Raw genomic sequence first — 23,581 nt, 5'->3', positions numbered from 1 at the left:
AAGTGAAAAATGTCATGCGGCCACGGCTGCAAAATTCTATTTAATGACACTGTAAATAACTACTAAACTGAAATATGCATCAGTTGGACGAAAGATGGTTTAGCCTACAGCATTTTTTTACCTTAACGCTTCTGCAAAGAATTTGTCAATCACTTTAAAGACGGATTCTTGCAACCCAACACTGTAGACATTTGTTGATATTTTTTTTTCTTTACTTATTTATGTTTAGAGCTTCGCCATGGAGATAACTGTAATGTAACAATAAGCATAAAACTGAACTGCCACAGACAAACCCCATACCTGGTAGGTTGTACTGCCGTGTACATATTCATTTTCTTTGTAGGAAAATGCAGACATATTAGTTATTTTTCTTTGCAGTTTATTTTTTTTTGTGGGCGCAAAAGTAGACACTTTCAGGTTGTGAATTGTATGAGCATCAATATTTTACTCAAAGCCTCATCTAGTGTTGTCTTATAAAAACTGACTGGTATTAATACAGCTCAGTCTATCTGACGTGTGACAAGAAACCAAAAAAACAAAAAATGCAGTTACCTTAAACAAAGTTATGGTTTCCCCAAAGAGTCTCAGACTTTTGCGCAGCAGTGTTGTGCACACACAACAGGTCTGCCTTTTCTCTACACCTCTTTCAATTTACTGTGTGAAGCACTGGGGGTCTGTCGACTCACCTGTCCTGGTGAGGGAGGGGATGGTACCCAGGGACAAGGCTCGGTTCAGGCGGCCTGGCAGAGAGGAAGGAGAGGCCTTGCGTACTCGGTGGGACAGCTGGTGGGAGATCAGGTGGGAGAGGTTTGGGGGAGGCATGGGGATGAACACGGAGTGGCCCGAGAGAGCAGAAGAAAGGAGGGTGGTGTCGCCGTTGTAGAAGGAGGTAAGTGAGCCCCCCGACAGGTACCTGCAAAACAAGAGCAAGGGTCTGTCCAGCGCTTGTCCTGTTCTTTAAAGCTGCTTAGTTTATAGATGAACAAGTAATGCATTGTCAGACATATGTTGCACCCTGTAAAATATCCCAAATTCCCAGTTGGGAAAAAAAACTTCCAAAGCATAAAAAAAAAAAACCACTAAAACATTAATTCCTCTCATTGGTTCGGAGTTCTACGAGTGACTAAGAGAAATGGGTTAGGACTTAACATTTAAAAAAACTGTGATTAAAGCACTGAAGAGTATTTCTGCATGGGCTTGTTTCCACTTACATATTGTAGAACAAACATTGTAACTGAAAATTGTACTGAAATCCAGACGTAGTTAATAAAATTAAAACCAATTTAAAATTAATCTTAATCAGGTAATCTCCTTGAAACCTTCATAACGTGTAAATTATACTGAGTAGGGAATATATTTTTAGAATATTTATAGTGGAATTCTGATGTTTTCCAAAATTCTGAAGTTATTAACTTCCTCAAACACATCTCACATTTGATGGCCCTGCTTTATTTAATAAAGTACAGGAAATAAAATTGAATATAAAGAACGCACACAAGCATAAAAGAACGCACATTAACAACTAACAAATGCACATTAATCCATGTTCATCTTAAAAATATAGTGTGGCAGAAGACAACAAATGCTGCTTAATGTGGTTTCTTCAGTTCAGTTTTCAACCAGGTTTAATTATTAATAAACATTCATAAAGCGATAGGTAAGGGTAATGTTTCTGCAGCTGTTGTATTTTTTTGTCAATGTGTTAATGGACGTGGAGGGGACCTCTATGTTGTCCTAGGAAGACCTCCTCCCCCATTTGGAAGGAAAGCCGTACCCGGTTTGCCAGTTTCTTTTCACCATTAATCTAGACAGGAGAACCAGGTGCAATCTATCAAAAGGAAAGACTAAGGAAAAAAAAAAAAAAAAAAGGTTTAGAGGAACAGTCCGTCAATCCAGTTTTCATGAAAAGAAAAACACTGCGGTTTAAAGATTCTGAGACATGTCCTAAGAGTTATTTGCATTTAAAAAAATAAAAAACAAAAACAAAACAAAAACTAATTGGATAGATTTTTTATTTTATTATTTTGAGTGATTCTCAGGTGACTTAACTACTCTGCTTTAAATACCCTTCAGGTCTGGGAAACACATGACAATTCAAGAAAACTACATTGCAGTATGTCTGCGATAAAAAGTAGAAGGGGATCTGAAACCAGCATATTTAAATAACGTCTGAACTGTCTAGTACTCCTATTGATTGAACTTTTACTTTCCTAGCGAAAACAGTACAGTTTGTTTTGGTCACATAAAACCCTCAATATATTCACAGGCAGCAAAGATTTTCAGTTCAAGTTGTAGATTTGTAAATATTTTATTAATCTTTAATGCTTCAGGTAAAATTATATTTATTACATTAGTGAAGTACTAGACTGGGTCAAAACATGAGTATTTAAAAATCTAAAATCTGCTCAATTTACAGGAAGGTGATATCAAGCACACACACACAAAAACTATGTGGCTTAAACACTTTCGAGTATAACCCAAGTTCTGCCCTCTGCTGGTATTAAAAAAACAATACAAGTAGTAAGTTTCAAATTCCAGGGATAATGACTTATGCAAGCAAGTTTAATCCAGAGATCAGGAGTTGATATATACATGATATGGTATTCATTGTGTATTGCCACTGCACTGCTATTATCTGGATCTAGCCTACATACTGGGAAATGTAAGAAAAGAAAAAAATATATATTTATATACCTGCAGCTCACACTGCTCTCTCCTTATGATTAATGAGTTTTAAATCTGGACACATTAAACGGAACAGTTCATTCAATGCACGTCTTCTGACCATAAGGTGCCTTGAATGAATCCGATTACCTTCATTATTGTAAGCTTGGTTTACGCTTAACCGAGTTTAAAAAACAAAACAAAAAAAACACACATTTAACACTTATTCTCAGCCAAGTGAACCCTGATGCAGTGAACATATGATGAGTGATGTAATCAGATTTTATATAGAGGCTTTCATCCTTTTTTTTTGTCCTTTTCGCATGAATACCCTATAGCCATGAAATACATAAATAAATAGGCATGTTAGAGGGTGGAGGTCTACCAGGGAACGTACAACAAACTACACCATACAAAAGTCTAACTCGCCAAATTTTTTAAAAATACCACAGTTAAAAATGATAATGCACAGAACAGGGCAAAATTAAATAAGGCGACATCTGCCTGAACTCCCCTGAACCTTTTCAGGCTACTGCAGTACGTCTGAAGTCTCTGGTTCACTGGTCTTCTTGGCTGACCGAAAACAAACCCAATGCCACAGATCTCCATGCCCATCCAGCATCCTATCAATTTGACATGTACCACAGCAGTTTATGGATTATAGTTCATTGCCAATGCGACACACAACACCCTCTTACACCTAGCATTATAAAATACTATATACCTAGTGATACCCTCCAGCTGAATGCCAATATAACAAATTGCTTCAGACTTAAAATATAAAGCAATACTATGAGTTTAAAAAAAACAATGCAGGAAATTTACCAGGACAGGTTGTATATTTCTGGAATATGAAATTTGTTTTCAGTTGCAGGTTTCTAAGAGTCCACTTATGAATTATTAATAGACGAAAACAAAAATCTTTCACAGCAGTTTATTTAATTGATTCAGATAACAGGGGACAAAATACAGAGCACTTAAACCCAAGGTATAGGGAAGAACAGACAATTACCTGCAAAAAGATGCAGTACCTCAGAAAGGCAGATACCTGATAATTTTCAGTGGAAATCAGGCTAAATTCTCATTTGGTAAAATTTTAAAACCACTACACACACACACACACACACATATATATATATATATATATATATTACATACACACTCACCTAAAGGATTATTAGGAACACCATACTAATACTGTGTTTGACCCCCTTTCGCCTTCAGAACTGCCTTAATTCTACGTGGCATTGATTCAACAAGGTGCTGAAAGCATTCTTTAGAAACGTTGGCCCATATTGATAGGATAGCATCTTGCAGTTGATGGAGATTTGTGGGATGCACATCCAGGGCACGAAGCTCCCGTTCCACCACATCCCAAAGATGCTCTATTGGGTTGAGATCTGGTGACTGTGGGGGCCAGTTTAGTACAGTGAACTCATTGTCATGTTCAAGAAACCAATTTGAAATGATTCGACCTTTGTGACATGGTGCATTATCCTGCTGGAAGTAGCCATCAGAGGATGGGTACATGGTGGTCATAAAGGGATGGACATGGTCAGAAACAATGCTCAGGTAGGCCGTGGCATTTAAACGATACCCAATTGGCACTAAGGGGCCTAAAGTGTGCCAAGAAAACATCCCCCACACCATTACACCACCACCACCAGCCTGCACAGTGGTAATAAGGCATGATGGATCCATGTTCTCATTCTGTTTACGCCAAATTCTGACTCTACCATCTGAATGTCTCAACAGAAATCGAGACTCATCAGACCAGGCAACATTTTTCCAGTCTTCAACTGTCCAATTTTGGTGAGCTTGTGCAAATTGTAGCCTCTTTTTCCTATTTGTAGTGGAGATGAGTGGTACCCGGTGGGGTCTTCTGCTGTTGTAGCCCATCCGCCTCAAGGTTGTACGTGTTGTGGCTTCACAAATGCTTTGCTGCATACCTCGGTTGTAACGAGTGGTTATTTCAGTCAAAGTTGCTCTTCTATCAGCTTGAATCAGTCGGCCCATTCTCCTCTGACCTCTAGCATCAACAAGGCATTTTCGCCCACAGGACTGCCGCATACTGGATGTTTTTCCCTTTTCACACCATTCTTTGTAAACCCTAGAAATGGTTGTGCGTGAAAATCCCAGTAACTGAGCAGATTGTGAAATACTCAGACCGGCCCGTCTGGCACCAACAACCATGCCACGCTCAAAATTGCTTAAATCACCTTTCTTTCCCATTCAGACATTCAGTTTGGAGTTCAGGAGATTGTCTTGACCAGGACCACACCCCTAAATGCATTGAAGCAACTGCCATGTGCTTGGTTGGTTAGATAATTGCATTAATGAGAAACTGAACAGGTGTTCCTAATAATCCTGTAGGTGAGTGTGTAATAATATATATATATATTTATATATTACACACACACATACATATACAATTATTTCAATAGCTCTAAATAACATGTACAACATCAGTTCAGATATACCTGAATCTATTTAAAAAGTGGAGGGGTATTTTAAAATAATCACTTACACACACATGGGTTTTTATTTAGGAAACTGCATCTTTTTTCTGACTGTGTTTAACATCAAAATCCTAATCAGCTTTTTGAATTGAGTCTAAAATAAAAATTTAAAAAACGAAATACAAAATATAATGCATGCAAATGTCACCAAAAAAAAGCTTGATGTGTATTCGTTATAAAGTTCACATGTATTGGCACAAAACAGTACAGGAAATACGTCAGTCTTTATTAATAAACCTGTAGTGTTCCTTTCTAAAACGATCATTTAAAAAAAAACACAATATACTTTAGGTCATAGACCAAAGCATGGCACATATCATGCCGCTTCAAAACACTATAGTAAAATTAAAACAAAAAACTCCCAACAAAAAAACAACTTGTTTTATCAAGACTGGGTAATCATTAAGTAAAAAAAAAAAAAAAAAAAAAAAAGTCAGATTGCCTACCATGGTTTCAGACTGAGGCATTAGGGTTAGTGATAAGTACTCACTTCTATGGATTAAATCAATGTATCCCCTTCGTGTCATGAACCACTCTGCCTTTACTACTTGCAAATGCAGTAATTCAGCAGCTGTTTGATGCATCATTTTAACTTGTTTCAATAAGCCATAATGTAATAGTGTATAAATGGTTTATTGCAGTCATATACTGTGGAATTAACTACAAAAAAAAAAACGTACAATTCATAGTGATTATGCTATCAAAGTTATTTGTAAAATGCACAGTCAATACTAGTTCTACATATAAATTGTCATAAGTGCTAACAGGAAAAGAAAAAACTATCTAAATATGGTAGGTAGTATGTCTTTTTTGGCTAAATATTGTCCTTTTTTATGGATAACAGCACTTCACACCAAAAGACAATTCAGTAAAGAGGCAAGTCTCAAACCATAATGCTCTCTCTAGACATACCTACAGTCCACACAATTGTGATCCATGATTCATTCTTTTGACTGAATATGTAAATGATGGACACTAAAAGACAGTGAATTAAAATCTGGACAGCTGAAATGATTGGGACTTGAGAATATTTCCAGAGACACTGCAGTGCCTCCGTATGTGGAGTTCAGAGATTGATACATAAATACCAATTTAGATCACATGAATTTGCATAACAAGCTTAATGCCACACAATGTTAAATAACCTCACATTTGCAACCAGGCGTTTTTTTTTTTTTTATTATAAAAACTCATCCAATTTATTATTTTTATATTATTAATGTAATATAAAAGGAGGTGTGGCCATTCAAAGGCTACGGGAACACCACAACCTAGAAAATGTTTTTAATGTATTGCACAATCAGAGCCTTTATCTGTATCCTTGATGCTTATCAACACGAATGACTGGTTCGGGTCATGGAAGGCAGAATAATGCTTTCTTCATCAGCAAAACTGCATAGGTGGCTTTAGTCAGAACGAGTGGGTCTGTCCCTTTGGAATCATACTAATCGAACATTGAACCTCAATAGAAACCACAATATCCTCTGTTTCAGTCTAGAAAGAGCACAGGCCTCACACAAAATGCACTGTACCTCTAAAGAAATAAATACAATTTACAGTCATTCACATTTCATTACCTTTTACTGTAGTTAAAATGTTTCACATAAACTGGATAAATATATTTTAAATACGTATATTTATATAGAAAAAAAATTATACATGTACTAGAATGTAAATGATTTTTCAATTCAAAAAGTATGTTATAGCAATAGTAGTGTAAGTCAGTGTACTTATTTCACAATAACTCACCCTGACTGGGTGAAGTCAGAGTAAGGTCAGGATGTTCTGCATCTCTGTGTCATTCATTTTCAGTGGTAGTTGTTCTTGGCAATTTTAATTAAGGTTTTCGTAAAGGCAGGAAGGTTTTCAGGGCAATAACTATATACAGTTGTCACCATTTATAGCGTTACACTAGCATATCACCCATTTTCAAATGCCTTTTCCCCACTTTCTAATGCCAGCCTTTGGTCAAGATTCCTGGGGTGTGCCAGTATCATTGCCTGTCCCAAACATGGCACTATAAATCAGGGTGGACTATACTTGCAAAGAAATGCCAGGAAGATCAGGCAGCACAGCTCTCACTGCCAGAGCATGTCAAACACGCATGGGCTGCAATGCGCTTTTTAAAAGTCATTTAAAACAAATTTCATTTATTTGACCCATAACACAACATTGGTCACCAGTGGAACGTTCCAATGAGAAAGCTCAGATGGAATAACCATATCTGTGTGTGGGATTATTTCCATGCTGCATTCTCTCCCTTTCTTTCCCCCCTCGTCTCAGATAACAGATTAAAAAAAAAAAAAAAAAAAAAAAGTGACTGCAACGGACAGTTTGGGCTCCAAACATGGAGAATCTGATCAGTCAGCATTCCATTGCAGCAGAAAACAAACAAAAAAAAAACTTTACAAATCAGATACTAATATGCAAAGCCTAAACATATATCAAGTGACGGTTGGGTTTTCTAAGTGGTCAGGAATTATGGTTTGTTTCTTGACCTAGACGTACTCTAGGCCCAACAAAGGCTTGACATTTGTTTGGGGGTTCATTCCACAGGCCAATGAAAGAAGGCTACCAAGGCAGACCAAAAAACAAAAACAAAAGGAATACAAACAGTTAATCACATCACTCTGAGGATAATACCAGTAGTGAACCATCAGGGTCCTCTACGACCCCACACAGGGCCAAAAGATAGATACAAATCTGTATACATTTTGAAATATTATAATTTGTAATATTGTTTTCACTGATTTAATATTTTTGTCTTCATTGTAATAATCTTCCTATTGAATTTTCAATTTCAATTTCAATTTCAGTTTGTGTTGGAAAAAGGGTTAATATCCAAGAGAAAAAAATATCCAAATCAGAATTTCTTTGGTAGTCTCGTGGTAGAAATAATCTAGCTGGGCTCAACGCTCATTGGCTAGGCCCTCAGGCTTTGGATAGAAGGCACCAGCCAATGTCATTGACATTGACTTCAATTAGAGCAGCATTTTGGAATAACAGCAGAATCAACCAATCATTAATTGTCTTGTAATAGGTGGGACAATTGTACGATGCCTCAAGGCCCTATAGAGGGCTTAAGTATACGTCACTAATTCTGAGCCAACAGCCGGCTAGCTTTTTGCAGTGAGTATATGTAACGATGGCAACTGCATAGAGTAATCAAGGAGGATGTGGTGGCTAAATTGTTAGCATTAGTAGAAAACATTTTCTGCACTAAAAAGGATCAAGACATATTCCAGGAACAACACTGGACAGGCTAGACTGTTAGCCCTGGCTTTAAACTCAATCAAAAAATAACTTTTCAGATTTAAAATCAAAAGACAAGCTATGTGAACCTGCCATTGCCCATTTCAAAAAGGACAGGAGAATGGACTTAGTTTTTAAATGATAATCATAATGGTGAGTGGACTTTTTATTTTCATCTACAGCTTGTTTTCTGTTGCTCTCTCACTCATATCATTTTGAATACAGTGTGTCAAATATTATTACAACTTTAGATCACTGGTTGTGTGGTAAAAACAAAGGTAATGACATTGCAATTGGAAGTACTGGGCACATGACATTTCGTGTTGTGGTGCATTTTTTTTTTTTTTTTTTAATTGTTGCATGCTGGTGATAGAACATCGAATACAGCATAACTTTTTTCTCCCTGACAGCATATACTGTCCATGGTCTTGAAACAATGCGAGTAGTTGTGTGGTTGAATTTATCCCACCACTATTTGAGAAATAATTGCTTCTCCTACAAAAGAAATGTCTCAAGTCATGCTCTGTATAGACAGGCATCCGAGTTCTCTATCTATATGTATGACGTCAACTCTTTTTCCGCAACTGACTAGATCCAATAGTCATGGTTCGCCACTGGATAATACCAATGAAAGCCATAGTCATGCATTTTCCAAAACAATACAATAAGTAAAGCATATTACAAGTAGCATATTATGTTGAAGTGATTCAAAATTGATGGGGGCGGGATTCTGTAGAGCAGGGGTGCCCAACACATCGATCACGATCTACTGGTCGCTCGTGGAGTGCTTGCCAGTCGATCGCAAGAAGATTTTTTTTAAATTGAATAAATGTTCCGTCAGACCTCCCCCGCCCCTTGGACCGAGGTTAAGCTGCCATCAAACCCCCAAGTACAGATGTTAAACTAACGTCGGTAACACGTACGCCACCAAAGCCAAATTACCGTCAAACCCACGGGACCGATGACCGTCATCACCACCACACTGCAGCGGAGATCGCCGGATGAGATCATTACAAAAAGTAGCTCGTGTGATAAAGTTTGGGCACCCCTGCTGTAGATTAATTCAGGAAACTAGCAGAACTAACAGACCATTAACAAATCCCCAATATTTCTAGGTTCATAAATGACAGCAAATTACAGCCCATCATCACTGAGCTAGTCTTCCCTAGAGCAAGATCAATAGGTTATACATCTCAAATCAACAAATCACAACATTAATCTTGCCAGCTCTATATATTCTCCATTTGTATTTGGTTGGATGCATTACTGAACATAATTTTGTTGAGGCTACTAAGTGCATCTACAAGACACTGAAAAAACAGGAACCCACAGAACTGGCTTATAACTTCTCAAATAAGCATCTTTGAGCTTCATGGTATGTTTCAATAAATGCACTCTTTAAGGCACACTTACCAGCAACTGTGCCAATACTGTGGAATGTTCAATTTCTTTAAGAAGGCTGTGTGGTTATTTATGAAATTTGAATGTGGATTTGCATTCAAACAGAATACAAAAATTTGAATATTTGAAGTAGTGGGGAAAATAAATAAATAAATAAAATGTATAGACAAAACACATTCCCCTACCTTAAGGCCCAAACAATACTATTCACAAAATAAGTTTAAAATGTGTAATTAGCTTTAAGGTGTAGATATAATATTAGGTTGCTTCGGTTATTGGAAGTCTTGATTGAAAAAACAAAATGTGGGTTCTTTCATCATTAATGTTAATATCAACAGTCAATTTAAAAAGACTAACACAGGGAGTGATTCTTTCACACCTGTTAATTAGTTAATGCATAGGTTTATGTTATGAACTGCCCCCTGTTCTTGGCATTGGCCAGATTAGAGATTTGCTATGAAATTACTCACAGGATTGCTTTAGCACACGATTAACCACTTCAACATTGTGACGTATGCATGTACATCAAATGAAAACCCTCAAAGTACCATGCAGTACCCGTGTACGTCAAGATTCTTATTCTATTCTATTAGCGGCTTCGCAGTGTAGCGTTTCAAGTTTCATCATATGACTTTTTTTTAACAATCACATGTAGTTTAGAGCTTCCAATGTACATGTGGGGGTCTAGAAGTATTATGTCTTTCCGGCAAATCCATTAACCTTTTACAAGTATGTAAATGTTTCATATTATTGCTAGCTGTACTTGTTTAGTTGTAGTTTATGTAGTTTTTAGCAAAAGCTATAGAGTATCTGCGTCAGCCAGATCCATCACAATGCCGTGCAAAACCCTGTAGTACATTTGTAGCGCATCCTCCCAAGTTTATTGTATTGAACATTTCATAAAATGGTACAGGTTTTGATAGTGATTGAGTTTTAGTTGATAATTACTGTTCACTGTTTATTATAGCATTTCAGTGTATTTTCATAAGAGTTCCAGTGTATTCTGTATTTGTATTTCAGGGTTGTTAAGTTTATTTGCATTTTAGTGTATTGTTTGTGGTTTTATTATAAAAGTTTGTTATTTATTATAATGTAAAATATTGTAAAATAAACTATAATGCATTATTTTTGTTCACAAAAAGGACAGGAGTGCAAAGGGTTAATGAAAATCTATTTTTTGTATTTCATTCATCATTTACATTTTAAAACAATTTCAGGTGTTAAAGCATTATCATTATTTTCAAAATCAGGCACCTGAGAAGGGTTTTCATTTTTTCCATCTGGAGTTGAAGTGGTGAAGAAAGATGGCAAGCTTAAAAGACATTTCCTCCAAACACTTTTTAGTGGTAAGGCATGTATTTTTTAGATTTAGTGAAGAGATAACTTATTTTTTGCTTTGATAATGAATCAAAGTATTTTTCCAGGTCTTGCTGGCTTCTACTTCTGAACTCTAAGAGGGGAAATTAAAAAAAAAATACAGAAACAGATGGGAGAGACCAGAGTGGTTTGTAAAATTACAACTGCTATAATACTACATTCAAAACAACTAGCAGCTCCCAAGCTTCAAGGAACTACAAAACGGGTAATTTGTTTACCCTTTAAGACTATGTAAACGGTCTGCCATAGTCACAATTGTAAATGTTTGACCACACCTAAATGCAAGAAAAAAAAAAAAAACCTAAGAATGTAATTGGCTTGGACACAATTAATCAATTTACTATTTGTGGCAAATTGGATCCCACAAGGAGTCAGAGTTACAGTTTGCCTAGATTCCTAAAAAAATCTGAAAGACTAACCTAACTGCCAATGATGAACTGGAAGTTCTTTGCTTCCACTAATGACCGGAAAATAGATCAATACTGCTGGTCTAAAGGGGCCTGCGCAGGTTTGGTTGAATAATATCCATCAATAAAAATGCCCAAAGCATTGTCCAACTTTTTTTGTCTCCCTCACCTCCACCCCTTCTTTAGCAGACAAGTTATACAGGATGGAAAGAATTTCTAATTTTCTCACCCCCCACCCCCACAAAAAAATGTTATCATTAAAAATTTAATCAAACCAAACTATTGTGTTGTCCAACCCCCATTCCAGATATTTCACAAACCACAATCCAGACATTGCTAGTATCTAGTAGCTAAAGACTCATGTTACACTGTGCCCCAAAGCAATTCAAGATCAGGCAGGAAGTTTTTAAAAGGAGATAAAACATGCACTAGGTTTTAAGTGCTATTAGTGTCCAATTAAACAGTCTCAATAGGGTTACATGTATTCACGTATTAGAACTATTCTAATGAGACAAACATGTTAATAATTAGAAAACTAATGAAAGTATCAAAACAAGCATATCAACAGGGAAGTAAAGCCCAGTAATTTTCCATTGTCAATAACTTCTTTCAACTCACATCTACACATCCGGTGTCAGAACATGATACAAATCAGTATATTTTGCTCAAACAAATATGCCACTTTTCCTTGCTTTCAATTTGAAAACAAACAGTCATTCAGTAATTTTCTTAGGCAAAAATATATAGGGCAAATATTAAGGTTCTGTTGTGCAATCAACTTTTTCTGAAAGGATGGCTTCATTGTCTGCACTAAGATTTTCTTCACAGGACAAGTTTGCCATGTGGATACATTTTCAGATTAATTGTAGCTGCCTTAAAGGATGGTTCTTCCAAATCTAAACACATTCTGTTGTGCTTAACTATAGAAGGAAGTAACCCTCTCTGGTGGAGAACTATTCTTTTTCAAATCATTTAGTCAGGAATCTGCTCCTGTGGAATCAAAAATGATTGTTTTTAAATATCAGAAGCACCATAATAAGAATACAAATACTGGCTTTCGAGTGCCGAGAATACTGGAAATGTGACAAAAACGACAGGGGGATTGGGGACAGGTGGGAGATAATATCTAGAACAGGCACCAAATCCAATCAGGCACCATCATAAGGAAAGGATTTGGGATTTTAGGACAGCACATTAGTTCTTCAATTTGAATCTTAAGCATTCTGATAAAATTAAATTAAAATGCTTGCTTGTGAATATCTAAAGACATCTGTGGTGAGAGAACGTTAACAATTTGAGAGAAAAAAAAAAAAAAAATCACAGCTCCACAGAAGAGAACCAGAACCTCGTCATTCACACAAGATAAAGAGTTCCTACAGTTCTCCTCCTCTCGCTTTAATGAGTTTCTAAAACCGTGCGAGTGTCACTCAGATTCTGACCTTCGAGCTCTGGTTCTTCTCTGGCCGGTGGACTTGCGTGTGGCCATGGCAGCCGTGAAGCCCACCACGCAACAGAGGGAGGTGGTACTGAGTTTGACCGTGTCCAGCCAGCTGGGGACGTCCGTTTTCAGGTAGTTCTCCACCAGATGCAAAGCCATCACAAGGAACCACAGGATGGAGGCCACAGCGTCAATGCGCCGAAGTCTACAACATCAAGGAAAGGGGGGGAAAAAATATCACAATCATAACAAGTACTAATTCCCTAGTCCATCATCCTTTTTCTCTCAATATAGAAAAACATACGGGATGCATGCATTACATAGGGTGAAATTCCTATTGATTGCAATGTAGTATGATGTAAATCTGAAGCAAAAATCAAGTGCTTGTATGAGTAGCAGTGTATGTCTGCTGATGTACATCAGTCTCCTTGCCCGTTTATCCACCTAATGGCTGTCAAATACTCATTGCCATGTCAAGCTTCACTGAAGTTCGCTTATTATTAAAAGTAACGGCAACATGGCTGCAGCAACATGTTTCCTTGTTTCAGGGGAAATGGCCACACCTGAAACAAGCTAACAAATGGGAGTGAGAAGATAAACCTGGTGAACTGCTGGGCTGCAGCTATGCGTTTGTAATTGCGGTGCCGGGAAAGGAGAGGGGCAGTCACCTGAGGCGCCCACCCATGAGCACAGCCAGGAGGCACATGAACAGGCCCAGGGCCACAACTGCCATCTGATGGTGTCTCCCAAAGTCCCACACAGCCCTCGCATTCTCCACAGCTTCCTCGGGAAGGTGACTCAGGAGCTCCGGCCAGACACGAATGCTCTCGCTGCTGCTGCCGTTCCCAGGCGGATACTCCGACGCATTGGCAGCAGGCTGTGAGGGGCTGTCGTGAATAAAAGGGCCCCCAGAGCCGTAGATCATCAGTGCCACCAGGAAAGAGCAGGTAAGGAAGGCCAGGATCCGTAAAAATATCACCCAAGCAGGAGTGGAAAAGGTGTAGGAATTCTAAGGGAAAAATAAAAGGGAATATTTTAATACTCGTTGCACAGTCGCCATCTCAGGTATTAGAAGTACAATAGATTATAAACCAGCAAATATAATCTCATTTGCACAGGGTGTGCATGTCTGCTACAGTGGAGAAAAACAAACTTCACAACCACTTTTCATGCAACTAGACCTGCACATTTTACAGTGAGGAAAGTAAAATATGTAGATGCATCTGTGCAGTTGCTGTACTCCATGCAACCAGCATGCTTTACTCAGAAGCACTCCTGCAGGGCATATTGGGCATTGATCCCAGTCACATGCTCTCTGGGGCATGGGATCACCAGGCAAGTTGCTCACCTGTATAAAGGCCTTGTCAGCATCCCTACTGCGTCTGAGCTGGTGGTTGAAGAGCAGAGCCCGGAGCTGACGGTTCTGGTACTTGATGTAATACTCCACGGCGGTCTGGCAAGGACGGCACAGCTTATAGGTTTGCTCAAGATGGTGTTTGTAAACCTCAATCTCTTCATCATATTTCTCCTACAAAAAAATCACAAAGAAAAACACTTATTCATATAGTACTGTGCAAAAGTTTTAGGCGGGTGTGAAAAAATGCTGTAAAGTAAGAATGCTTTCAAAAATAGACATGTTAATAGATTATTAATTAACTAAATGCAAAGTAACTGAATCAGTATTTGGTGTGACCACCCTTTGCATTCAAAATACGCCACCCCCCCACCGTTATATATAGATATGCCACATTGACCAACAGGTAGAAATGGACTGTACTCATACACTTAAAGGGATACTTTGGCATTTTAGCCAGAGGTCTCACTCACCCCGAGTCATACAAATCCATGGAAACTTTTTTAATTCTGTGCATTCAGCACAATTTTTTATTTTGTTAGAGTTGCACAATTGCTGGAAGTCAGTGGATGCAAAACGCTGAATCAAAAGCCAGTTAATAGAACTTTACAAATTACAAGTGTCAAAGCTTTTGAATATTTCAGTCATATTATAAATGGAAATGTATTAACTGGTAATCATAAGAAATTACTTTCCACATACACCGAAGGCGAAGGCTGGCCCGTGAGGTCCAATCCAACAGACGAGCTACTGTAGCTCAAATTTTTGAAAAAGTTAATGCTGGTTCTGATAGAAAGGTGTCAGAACAAACAGTGCATCGCAGTTTGTTGCGTATGGGGCTGCGTAGCCACAGACCAGTCAGGGTGCCCATGCTGACCCCTGTCCACTGCCGAAAGCAACTACAATGGGCACGTGAGCATCAGAACTGGTCCACGGAGCAATGGAAGAAGGTGGCCTGGTCTGATGAATCACAAGTTCAAGGTGTTGACTTGGCCTCCAAATTCCCCAGATCTCAATCCAATCAAGCATCTGTGGGATGTGTTGGCCAAAGAAGTCCGATCCATGGAGGCCCCAACTCGCAACTTACAGGACTTAAAGGATCTGCTGCTAACGTCTTGGTGCCAGATACCACAGCACACCTTCAGAGGTCTAGTGGAGTCCATGCCTCGACGGGTCAGGGCTGTTTTGGCCGCAAAAGGGGGACCTACACAATATTAGGCAGGTGGTCATGATGTTAAGGCTGTTCGGTGTACTTCCTTATTGACGGACCACTTTCGGTTCTGCCTGCGAGACAATGTGAACAAAACTCTGAGAAGCAAACAGCTGTTGATTACTCTAGCTAGCTATGGGAGTCCATGAAAACTTGTAGCGGACCATGTCTTTTCTTTTCTACCGCAAACACGAACAACACATCAGATCATAAGCGAGGGGGAAAAGTGCAAATAAAAAACTTGTTAGTTTATAGTAATGTCAATACAGGCATTCTACTGCCAGGATATGCTGAACATGTGTAGGCAGGGAACACCCCAAATGTTTACACACCACTAACCCTCATTCACCTCTCAAACCGGGCCCGTTCAGGTAGACTGCATAGGTGGGCATCAATGTGCAAACAACCTTGAACACACTGCTAAACGTGTGAAAATCTTCCCCCTCATATACTGGAATACATGATCATCAATATGCACCTTTTCTAAAATAAAATCCCAATCCAAGTTTCTTACAGTTTTTGACAACCCCCACAGACACCTGTTTTCACAGTAAATCTCCACAATGAGAGGAGCTGGCTGCATGTCACTCATTCCATGACATTTCAGGCATGTGAACTCTTGCTCCCTCTGCTACACTCAATGTACTGAGGCTGCTCGTCTCCTCCAGCATGCACCTCACAAGCACCTTCACTTTTAACATGCATTTTAACACTTTGCCTCTTCAAACTGCAGTAAAATCGAGGAAAGTGACACTTAGTGCGTTGCTGGGCTGGACCGTTTGTTTTTAGAGAGCAGTACAATACCCCCCCACCTTTGTCTGGAAGGAAGCAAGCAAGCTTATGGTTATGTCTTTCAGTGACTCATTAGTCATCCTCCAAAAGACAACCTGTTCAAACAAGGAATGAGGAAGCAATCCATACAAAGATATAAGATTAAGGTCACTAGAGCAGGTAGGAGCCAACAGCTGAATGCGATATATATGCACGGCTTCAGTGAAAGGGATTATTCAGTTCAGGACAGACATTTACTATATAGACCTGAAGAGGAACCACTATAAATAAGTATTTACATAAGGCAGAACATGTGATTTTTAGTGTCAGACAATCAAAACATATTGGCAATGAAGACACTAAGCACACACGACTCCTGCACCTTAAATATTAACTTTGATCTTCCTTATCAGGCAAAGAATAAGATCCTCTAGACAGCAGACTCTAGGTGAGAGTGAGGTGGGTCAAATGTCCTCCACCTTGTCCACTTGTCCGTAGCATAATTATCGAAAAGCCACCACACTGCATTATGAAACTATTGTATGTTAAGTAACCTATTCATGTATAAAAAAGAAAATAAGTGTATCCCCCCCCCCCCCATTAGCAGGAGAGGTTTGGCGATACCATACCAAGTAATGTGAACAACGTGAAAGGTTGTACTAGCTGCATTGAGCATGCGAACTAGAGATGTACAGTCCGGAGGAGTGAAAAAAATTGTTCAACTTGGTTGTCACACTGTCAGGGGGGAATTAACGTAGTTAAAGATTTAAAGATTAACTGAAAGAAGTGAAAGAACCTATGAAGACTACATCCACAACTGCTGCCATGGTTCATAGTGAGAAATTCGGTCAGCCATGGTTTCACACCCATCTCACCGACAGGAGAGGGATCCTTATCTCAACTCACAGTACCTGTAGCAGCAGATCATAACTTACTGGAAAAACCACTCTATAAACCCACACCCCTTAAAAAGACATGAGAGCAGAAAGCCTGTGCTACCCCCTACAAGTAAACTCCAGCTGACCCTATGTTTACTATGTAGCATACGGGCAGGCAAGACTGAATGGTTGGCACCAATTCAAACACCCCCAGAAACAGGATTCTAAGACCCATAACTGTTTAATAGGATGCATCAATATTAAGCCTTGTCACAACATAGTGGGGTTGGATGCTGCTCTGATCTGATGCATGAGAATGGGTGTCAGCTGCAGCGAGGGCTGATGCTATTTCTTTCAGCAATACCCCAACACCTAGACTTCCTGCATGGACATTTATTTAGCCCCTAGCAACCACTGACTGAAGGCAAGCAAAGGGCAGCTAGTAGAGAAATGTATTTAAAAAAAAAAAAAAGTACAACTTCAATAAATTTCACTTAAAAAGTCCTTGACTAACAAATGCCCAACTTCTGCATAGTAGTCATGGCAAATGCTCTAAAAGTTTTCTAAACTGTGACGAAAAAGGAAGTTCAAAGGCAGGTTTCACAGACCCAAATTAGGACTAATCACAGACAAATAGATGTTATTTTAAGAGTAGTCTTAGACCAACAAAGTTCAAGGACTGTGAAACCTGTTGACTCGAAACATTTGTCTGGTTTTCATACACAACTGTCATTTCCAGAACATGTTGTTGGTTCTCTACAGCACTCACAATCTCCTCACTGATCTGTACATTGTTTGATGCAGTGCAACATTTGCATCATAGCAAGGTGTCTTTAACTCATTTACATGGGTTGTCACCTTCTAGTTATTTGCATGAAGATTTTCATTATTTTCCTTAAAGAAAGACTGTCAAAACTTTTTTTTATTCCCTCCCCCCCGTTAAAAACAACGGGAAGATACCTTTTGTTTGTGCAAAAACAAACAGTTGACTTAAGCACAGGCAGCACTGCAAATTACTTTGGGTCTTTTGAGTTCAAGCATATCAAGAAGCTGGTAAACAGTTCACACACACTGAATGGAAACCAGAACAGGCCTTACGGGCAAATTTAAAATGTGGGAATGCAGTACCCTCTGCTGTCCAGTTGTGGTATTAATGGTGAACTGTTAAAGGATGGATGTTCCAACAGTGTTAACAAATCGGTAGTGTTAAATCAGCAGTGAACCAGCAGGCATTTAGACATTCAAATTTGAGTTTCAATTAAATACACTAGCAAGTACAACATGTAATACAATTTTATTTACTCAGTTTAAATGAGCAGAACTGGGCTTGCTTAAAGTCACTATTTCCTGCCAGTTTACATTTTATCATGTAGATTTGAGTATCTCTGCCCGTCAGGATTGATTAAGAATAGGGTTCCTGGAGAATAGTACTGAAAGCATTTGGTTTCCTGCTGGGAGTCGTCACTTCCATTCTTCAGATCTGGAATGGTGACCCTATAAGACACACAGAGCGCAGCTGTCCTTTGACAATAGCACATACACTACCATTTATTTATTGGGGGGGGGGGGGGAGAGAAACTAATCAAAGTTGTACATACCTCTTCTCTTGGTGCAAACGAAGCCAGCTGTTTGATCTTCAGAGTCTGGTTATTGTTGCATTTCTTGCACAGTAACATCTGGCAGTTAACCCAGTGTAGAGTCTTGGATGTGTCTGGCACAGGAAGACCGGCAGAAACTCCGTGATTCAGGTGTTCCATGTACTGAGCAGGAATGGGTTTGTTGTAGTCACCATTCTGAAGGGCAGGCAGATGCAACACAGTCAAAAAGACAGCTTTGATCTTGTACTAAATGCACACAGGACTACATGCAAGGCCTAACAGGCTCCTTTGCCAGTCAGGTGTTTGAGGATAGTGTATAACCTCCAAGGAGATTCCACTCTGTGGCAGATATCGCTTGTAAACAGGAACCCTATTGAGAGTTTGAATGCTAACTTACCTGGGCAATTCACACTGGTTTATTAATGTGTAACTAACTAACACGCACATCATGAAATGTACCTGCGTTATATATTATACTCGCCATAAATCTTATACTTTTAAAAATGAAATTAATAATTTCCTCCTATTAGACTTTAATCTGCAGTCATGCTCCCTCCTTGAGAGTCTTGAAATGTTGAGCCCTTGCAATCAAACTAAGCTGTTCGTTGCAGAAAAACTATAACAAATAATTACTATTACATTAAAAAAGGTGAATGGGTTGAAAAGGTGCAGTTTTGCTATTAAAAGGTTTTTCCACTTATTTCCCTTTAATACTGCTGGGTATTTGGCAGATTACCTCTTGAAAGCCATTGTACTGTTCACAGTTTGGGCAGTCCCAGCAATTTCTGTTCCCATATGGCACGATTGTGTCCTGGTTACAGAACCAGCAATTGACATTGACATGAGTAGGCTTCTTTCTGCAAAGGAAATGTAAAAATAAATTATTACACCCATTTCACAGAAGCAATAAAGGTCTCCTTAAAACAGATCTTCCCCTGCTTGTTTACAGACCCCTTCACATTGTGGTTTTCTTTTTGCATATTTTCATACATAGATGTACACAATTTAAGAATATTGAAATAGGTGGATAAATTGCTAGAACCTCCTGAGATGAGTGATCCCTCTGAGCTGCACAGTTTCTCGTGTGCTCAGTGATCACCCATTCCCGTCTCTTTATGCAAGAGCAGAAGAGATCCACACAAGCTTCTGTTTTACACCCTCCGAGTGACATCTGGAACAATACAATTGTTCACTTTGTTATAAAGTCAAACGGGCACAACCAAAATATGAAATTCACAAATATAGATTGTTATTTATTTCTGTGGGTGGATGGGTATTTTTAGAGGCATGTAATTTATTATTATTTATTTCTTAGCAGATACCCTTTGTCCAGGGTACTTACAAAATATAAGAGTAATATAAAGTGCAATAATACAAATTTAGGAAATTTCACCCGTGAGTCAAACCAGATTGACAGCTAGGTACTCAATAGGAAAAAAAGTGGGACATTCGTCCTCCCCTGGCATCCTTAATCCCAATGTGGATGTTCTAAAACCTCATCAAGATTAGGAGTGGAGGAAGAATAGAGGACGGGGGGAAACAACCACATATGGCGTCTGGTTTTGCAGCTTAACATCTAGAGACCTTCCTCTCATGAAGGGAGCACCCTATAACATTTAATGGGGATATTAATTCTATTATTGAGCCACTGACTGTACTGCAGGACAGATCTAAATGAAAATGCAGCCAACATTTGGGTCTTGTTTCCGTTAAACTAAAATTGTATATTACACAGCTTTAAATGAGCAATGTTTAGCATGCTGGAGAAGGGAAGAGTTTCCTTTTGTTGTGAAGAAGCATCACACTGCAAGGGTGCGATCAGTGATAAGGGAGTGCATTACTATCTGCAGTATATCAGACGTTTGGTTATCAGTGTCCTAAAGAGAAAAGGGTGGCCGTACGGATGTTGCTTCTATTTTTAATTGCTCCGTGCTTTAATTGAAACCGATACACTGTGTCAATTACATAACATTTTTAATCTGCTACCACCAGGAACACTATAATGGGCTGATCCAATATAAGACATTTGCATTAGCAAGAAACTAAAATACTGTGCCATCTATTTTCAAAACCAGAAACCTTCAAAAAAAAAAATTTCAAAATAGCTAGAGATGTCTAATAATTTACTATACTAGTGGTCCTCCAAAGCGAGCTTTGACATTAATCTTCTCAAAGATTATTGTAAAAATAAGGAAGCAAATGGAACCTGACCTGCCTCCTGCTGTACTGGACACAGCAGGAGAAAATGTGCCCTTCATTTCTAATTACATATCAGACAGCCAAGCTAACCTTAAAGAATACAGCTCCTCTCCACCAAATCACAGTCCTACTAGTGCAGCCTTTGTGCTGCAAAACCCACAAGCAAATGAGGATCCCTAATCTCAGCTGTCCCTGTAAATATCAGCTCAGTGTCAAAGAGATCAATGCCATCTTGTTCTGCAGTTCAAAGAATATCACAGACAGAGAACAAAGACCAGCTGACATGTGAAAGCATCTCTGTGCACTATTGCAAAGCCTGCTGAAAAACGAATCCATAAACTGTATTTGAGGAAAACAAAGAACACGTTTTTCAGAGATAGCATCATAATGCCCTTTCACATCTAAAAAATATTACTATACGGATTTAAAAAAAAAAATGCATTAAAAGAAAAGCCTCCTGGAGGTTTTATGTTGGGAGTGTGCCTCCTTAATCACCAGCCAAAATCTAAAAGCAGCTGTGAAGAAATCCAAACGTCCAGCAGTTGTTTCCATTAGACACAATCAGTGTAACATTTGCTTTCAGCAGCTGTCCCAGTTGTCACGAATTATACTGCACTTAACTAATGCTGCCTTCAAGGAAGGCAAATTAAATATACTATAGAAGTATTAAAGGATGAAGGCTTCCAGGTACCGAATCTCACACAAAAGATAAACATTTCAAATAGAAAGACAAATACCACCGTGCACGGGTTTCACTTCACTAAGGTTTTTCACAGATGTATCACATAACTATTGTTTTGCATGTATGATTTAGTCAGTACCTGCCACCGCTTCAGATACAATCAGACTAAGATAAGTCGGTGCTGAAGCGGGATTTAGCAGTACACGGATGGAAATGCTATACAGCATCCATCTCCTTTACTCGCCTCTGCATTACAGCGCTTCTAAGGTGCTAAACAGGCATTTTAATAAAATATTAGACGTCACCTTGAACGGTGGGTCACAAAACACTTGGCTGTTAGGCTGTTTATTATTTAAATTAAACCAACACAATACAAGAGGGTAAAAGCCATAACTACAATGTCTAACGGACCTCCCCCAAAGCAAACAATCGCCTGAGGAATTCCAGCGATTTCAATGTAACACTACTGCGAAAGTTTATACACGATACAAATCACTGTACTATACCAAAACGCATGAGAAAGGGTTTAAATGCATGAAATGTTACTGCGAACACGTCACTGCTAAAATGGGAAGAATGGGAATTACAGTAACTACGTGCAGAGCAGCCCACATCCCGGGAGCACAGTGCCCGGCGCGGCTCCAAAGCAAGGGGGAAAGAAACGCATTAGAAGGCGGTGCCACTAGCAGCACAAACAGCGTGGTGCCGAGATTATGGCGAGACAGCTGACCCTTTCGCCCGGCACAAAGCACAGCACAGCCCACGGCCATAGGATTAACATAACAGCGATTAAAGAAACGAGCAGGCATGCTGGTGAAGACCCGACACGGCACTGCAATGCGTTCAAAGCCTCGACCTTTCCGCAGAAAGCACCACCTCGGCCGCTCAAGCCTGGGCCTGTTGTATTGTTATACTACAGTGCGGTGCTGGTCCTGCTACTAGTACTACTACCCACCTCGTTGCAATTCTGTAAATGACGGCTCCAGCAGTGCACACTGTCGCCCCGACTCCACCGGCAAGGGTCAGCTGAGGGTATTCTGCTAATATTTGGTTAAAAACGTCCATGACCGCCACGGAGCAGCACAGTGAAGGCGGACTCCAGCGTCTTCTTTCCCGGGAAGCGCACGGCAGCAGCGCGCCGCTCTGTAACCTCAGGGTAGCCGAGCCGAGCGCCGCCCCTCGACCCCGGGCAAGCAGCCAATCAGAGAGCCGCCTCTGACGCGCAGCCAGCCCCGCGCATCTGTCGCCGTGCTCTGCAGGCGCGGTTGTGTGACTGATGTGAATGTGTTCAGCTTTGTGTGGACAGTAGTAGGATCTGTGTTGTCCCAGTGGATTGCAGAAATTATGATTACTTAAAAATCTTTTAAAATATTCCGTTCGGACAATCACTAACTCCAACCACAGTTCTTGCAGTACACATACCAAACGTCAAATAGTGATTCAGTATAGTAGTACACGTTGCCTATGTGACAATTGTGTGACATTTTTTGCAGAACCACAAGGACATAGCAAAAGCACATTGTGCAGGCAATGACCATGAGTGACTCAGATCAATTAAGTGCTTGAACCAAACTGGCATGCCTGAACCAGAGCCTGCTATAGAGTTCAACTAAACCTATATAGGCAGAAAGAACGCATTATTAAAACAAAGTAAGCAGCTATAATGTTGTTTTGTTTTAAACAATTCAGATATAAACACCCTTATGCAAAGTAGAACATCACACATTAATTACAATAAAACAGCTTGCTCCAACCTGGTTATTTTTTCTTGCTGGTGGTTCAAATCTGTAGGGAATCGGACCTCCCACCATTTCTTCATGTTCTACCTACT

At 39.3% G+C, this 23,581-nt stretch overlaps 1 protein-coding gene across 2 annotated transcripts in view; it reads right to left on the bottom strand.

The window, feature by feature from the left end:
- The window catches only part of tmem201 (transmembrane protein 201), a 40,936-nt gene extending 18,037 nt beyond the window's left edge, over window positions 1-22,899 (bottom strand). For both annotated transcript variants that reach the window (XM_066691259.1, XM_066691260.1), the window contains exons 1-7: window positions 22,706-22,899; window positions 19,606-19,726; window positions 18,870-19,064; window positions 14,407-14,586; window positions 13,727-14,067; window positions 13,060-13,263; window positions 687-913 (exon numbers count right to left, since the gene is read on the bottom strand). In XM_066691259.1, the coding sequence (XP_066547356.1) occupies window positions 687-913; window positions 13,060-13,263; window positions 13,727-14,067; window positions 14,407-14,586; window positions 18,870-19,064; window positions 19,606-19,726; window positions 22,706-22,815 (1,378 nt within the window). In that variant the 5' untranslated portion in view covers window positions 22,816-22,899. The remainder of the gene's footprint in view (window positions 1-686; window positions 914-13,059; window positions 13,264-13,726; window positions 14,068-14,406; window positions 14,587-18,869; window positions 19,065-19,605; window positions 19,727-22,705) is intronic.
- Window positions 22,900-23,581: the final 682 nt, after the last annotated feature.

The sequence above is a fragment of the Amia ocellicauda genome, chromosome 18, assembly GCF_036373705.1.
Source record: "Amia ocellicauda isolate fAmiCal2 chromosome 18, fAmiCal2.hap1, whole genome shotgun sequence".
In the NCBI taxonomy this organism is placed as follows: Eukaryota; Metazoa; Chordata; class Actinopteri; order Amiiformes; family Amiidae; genus Amia; species Amia ocellicauda.
This window is presented reverse-complemented; position numbering and strand designations above follow the sequence as displayed.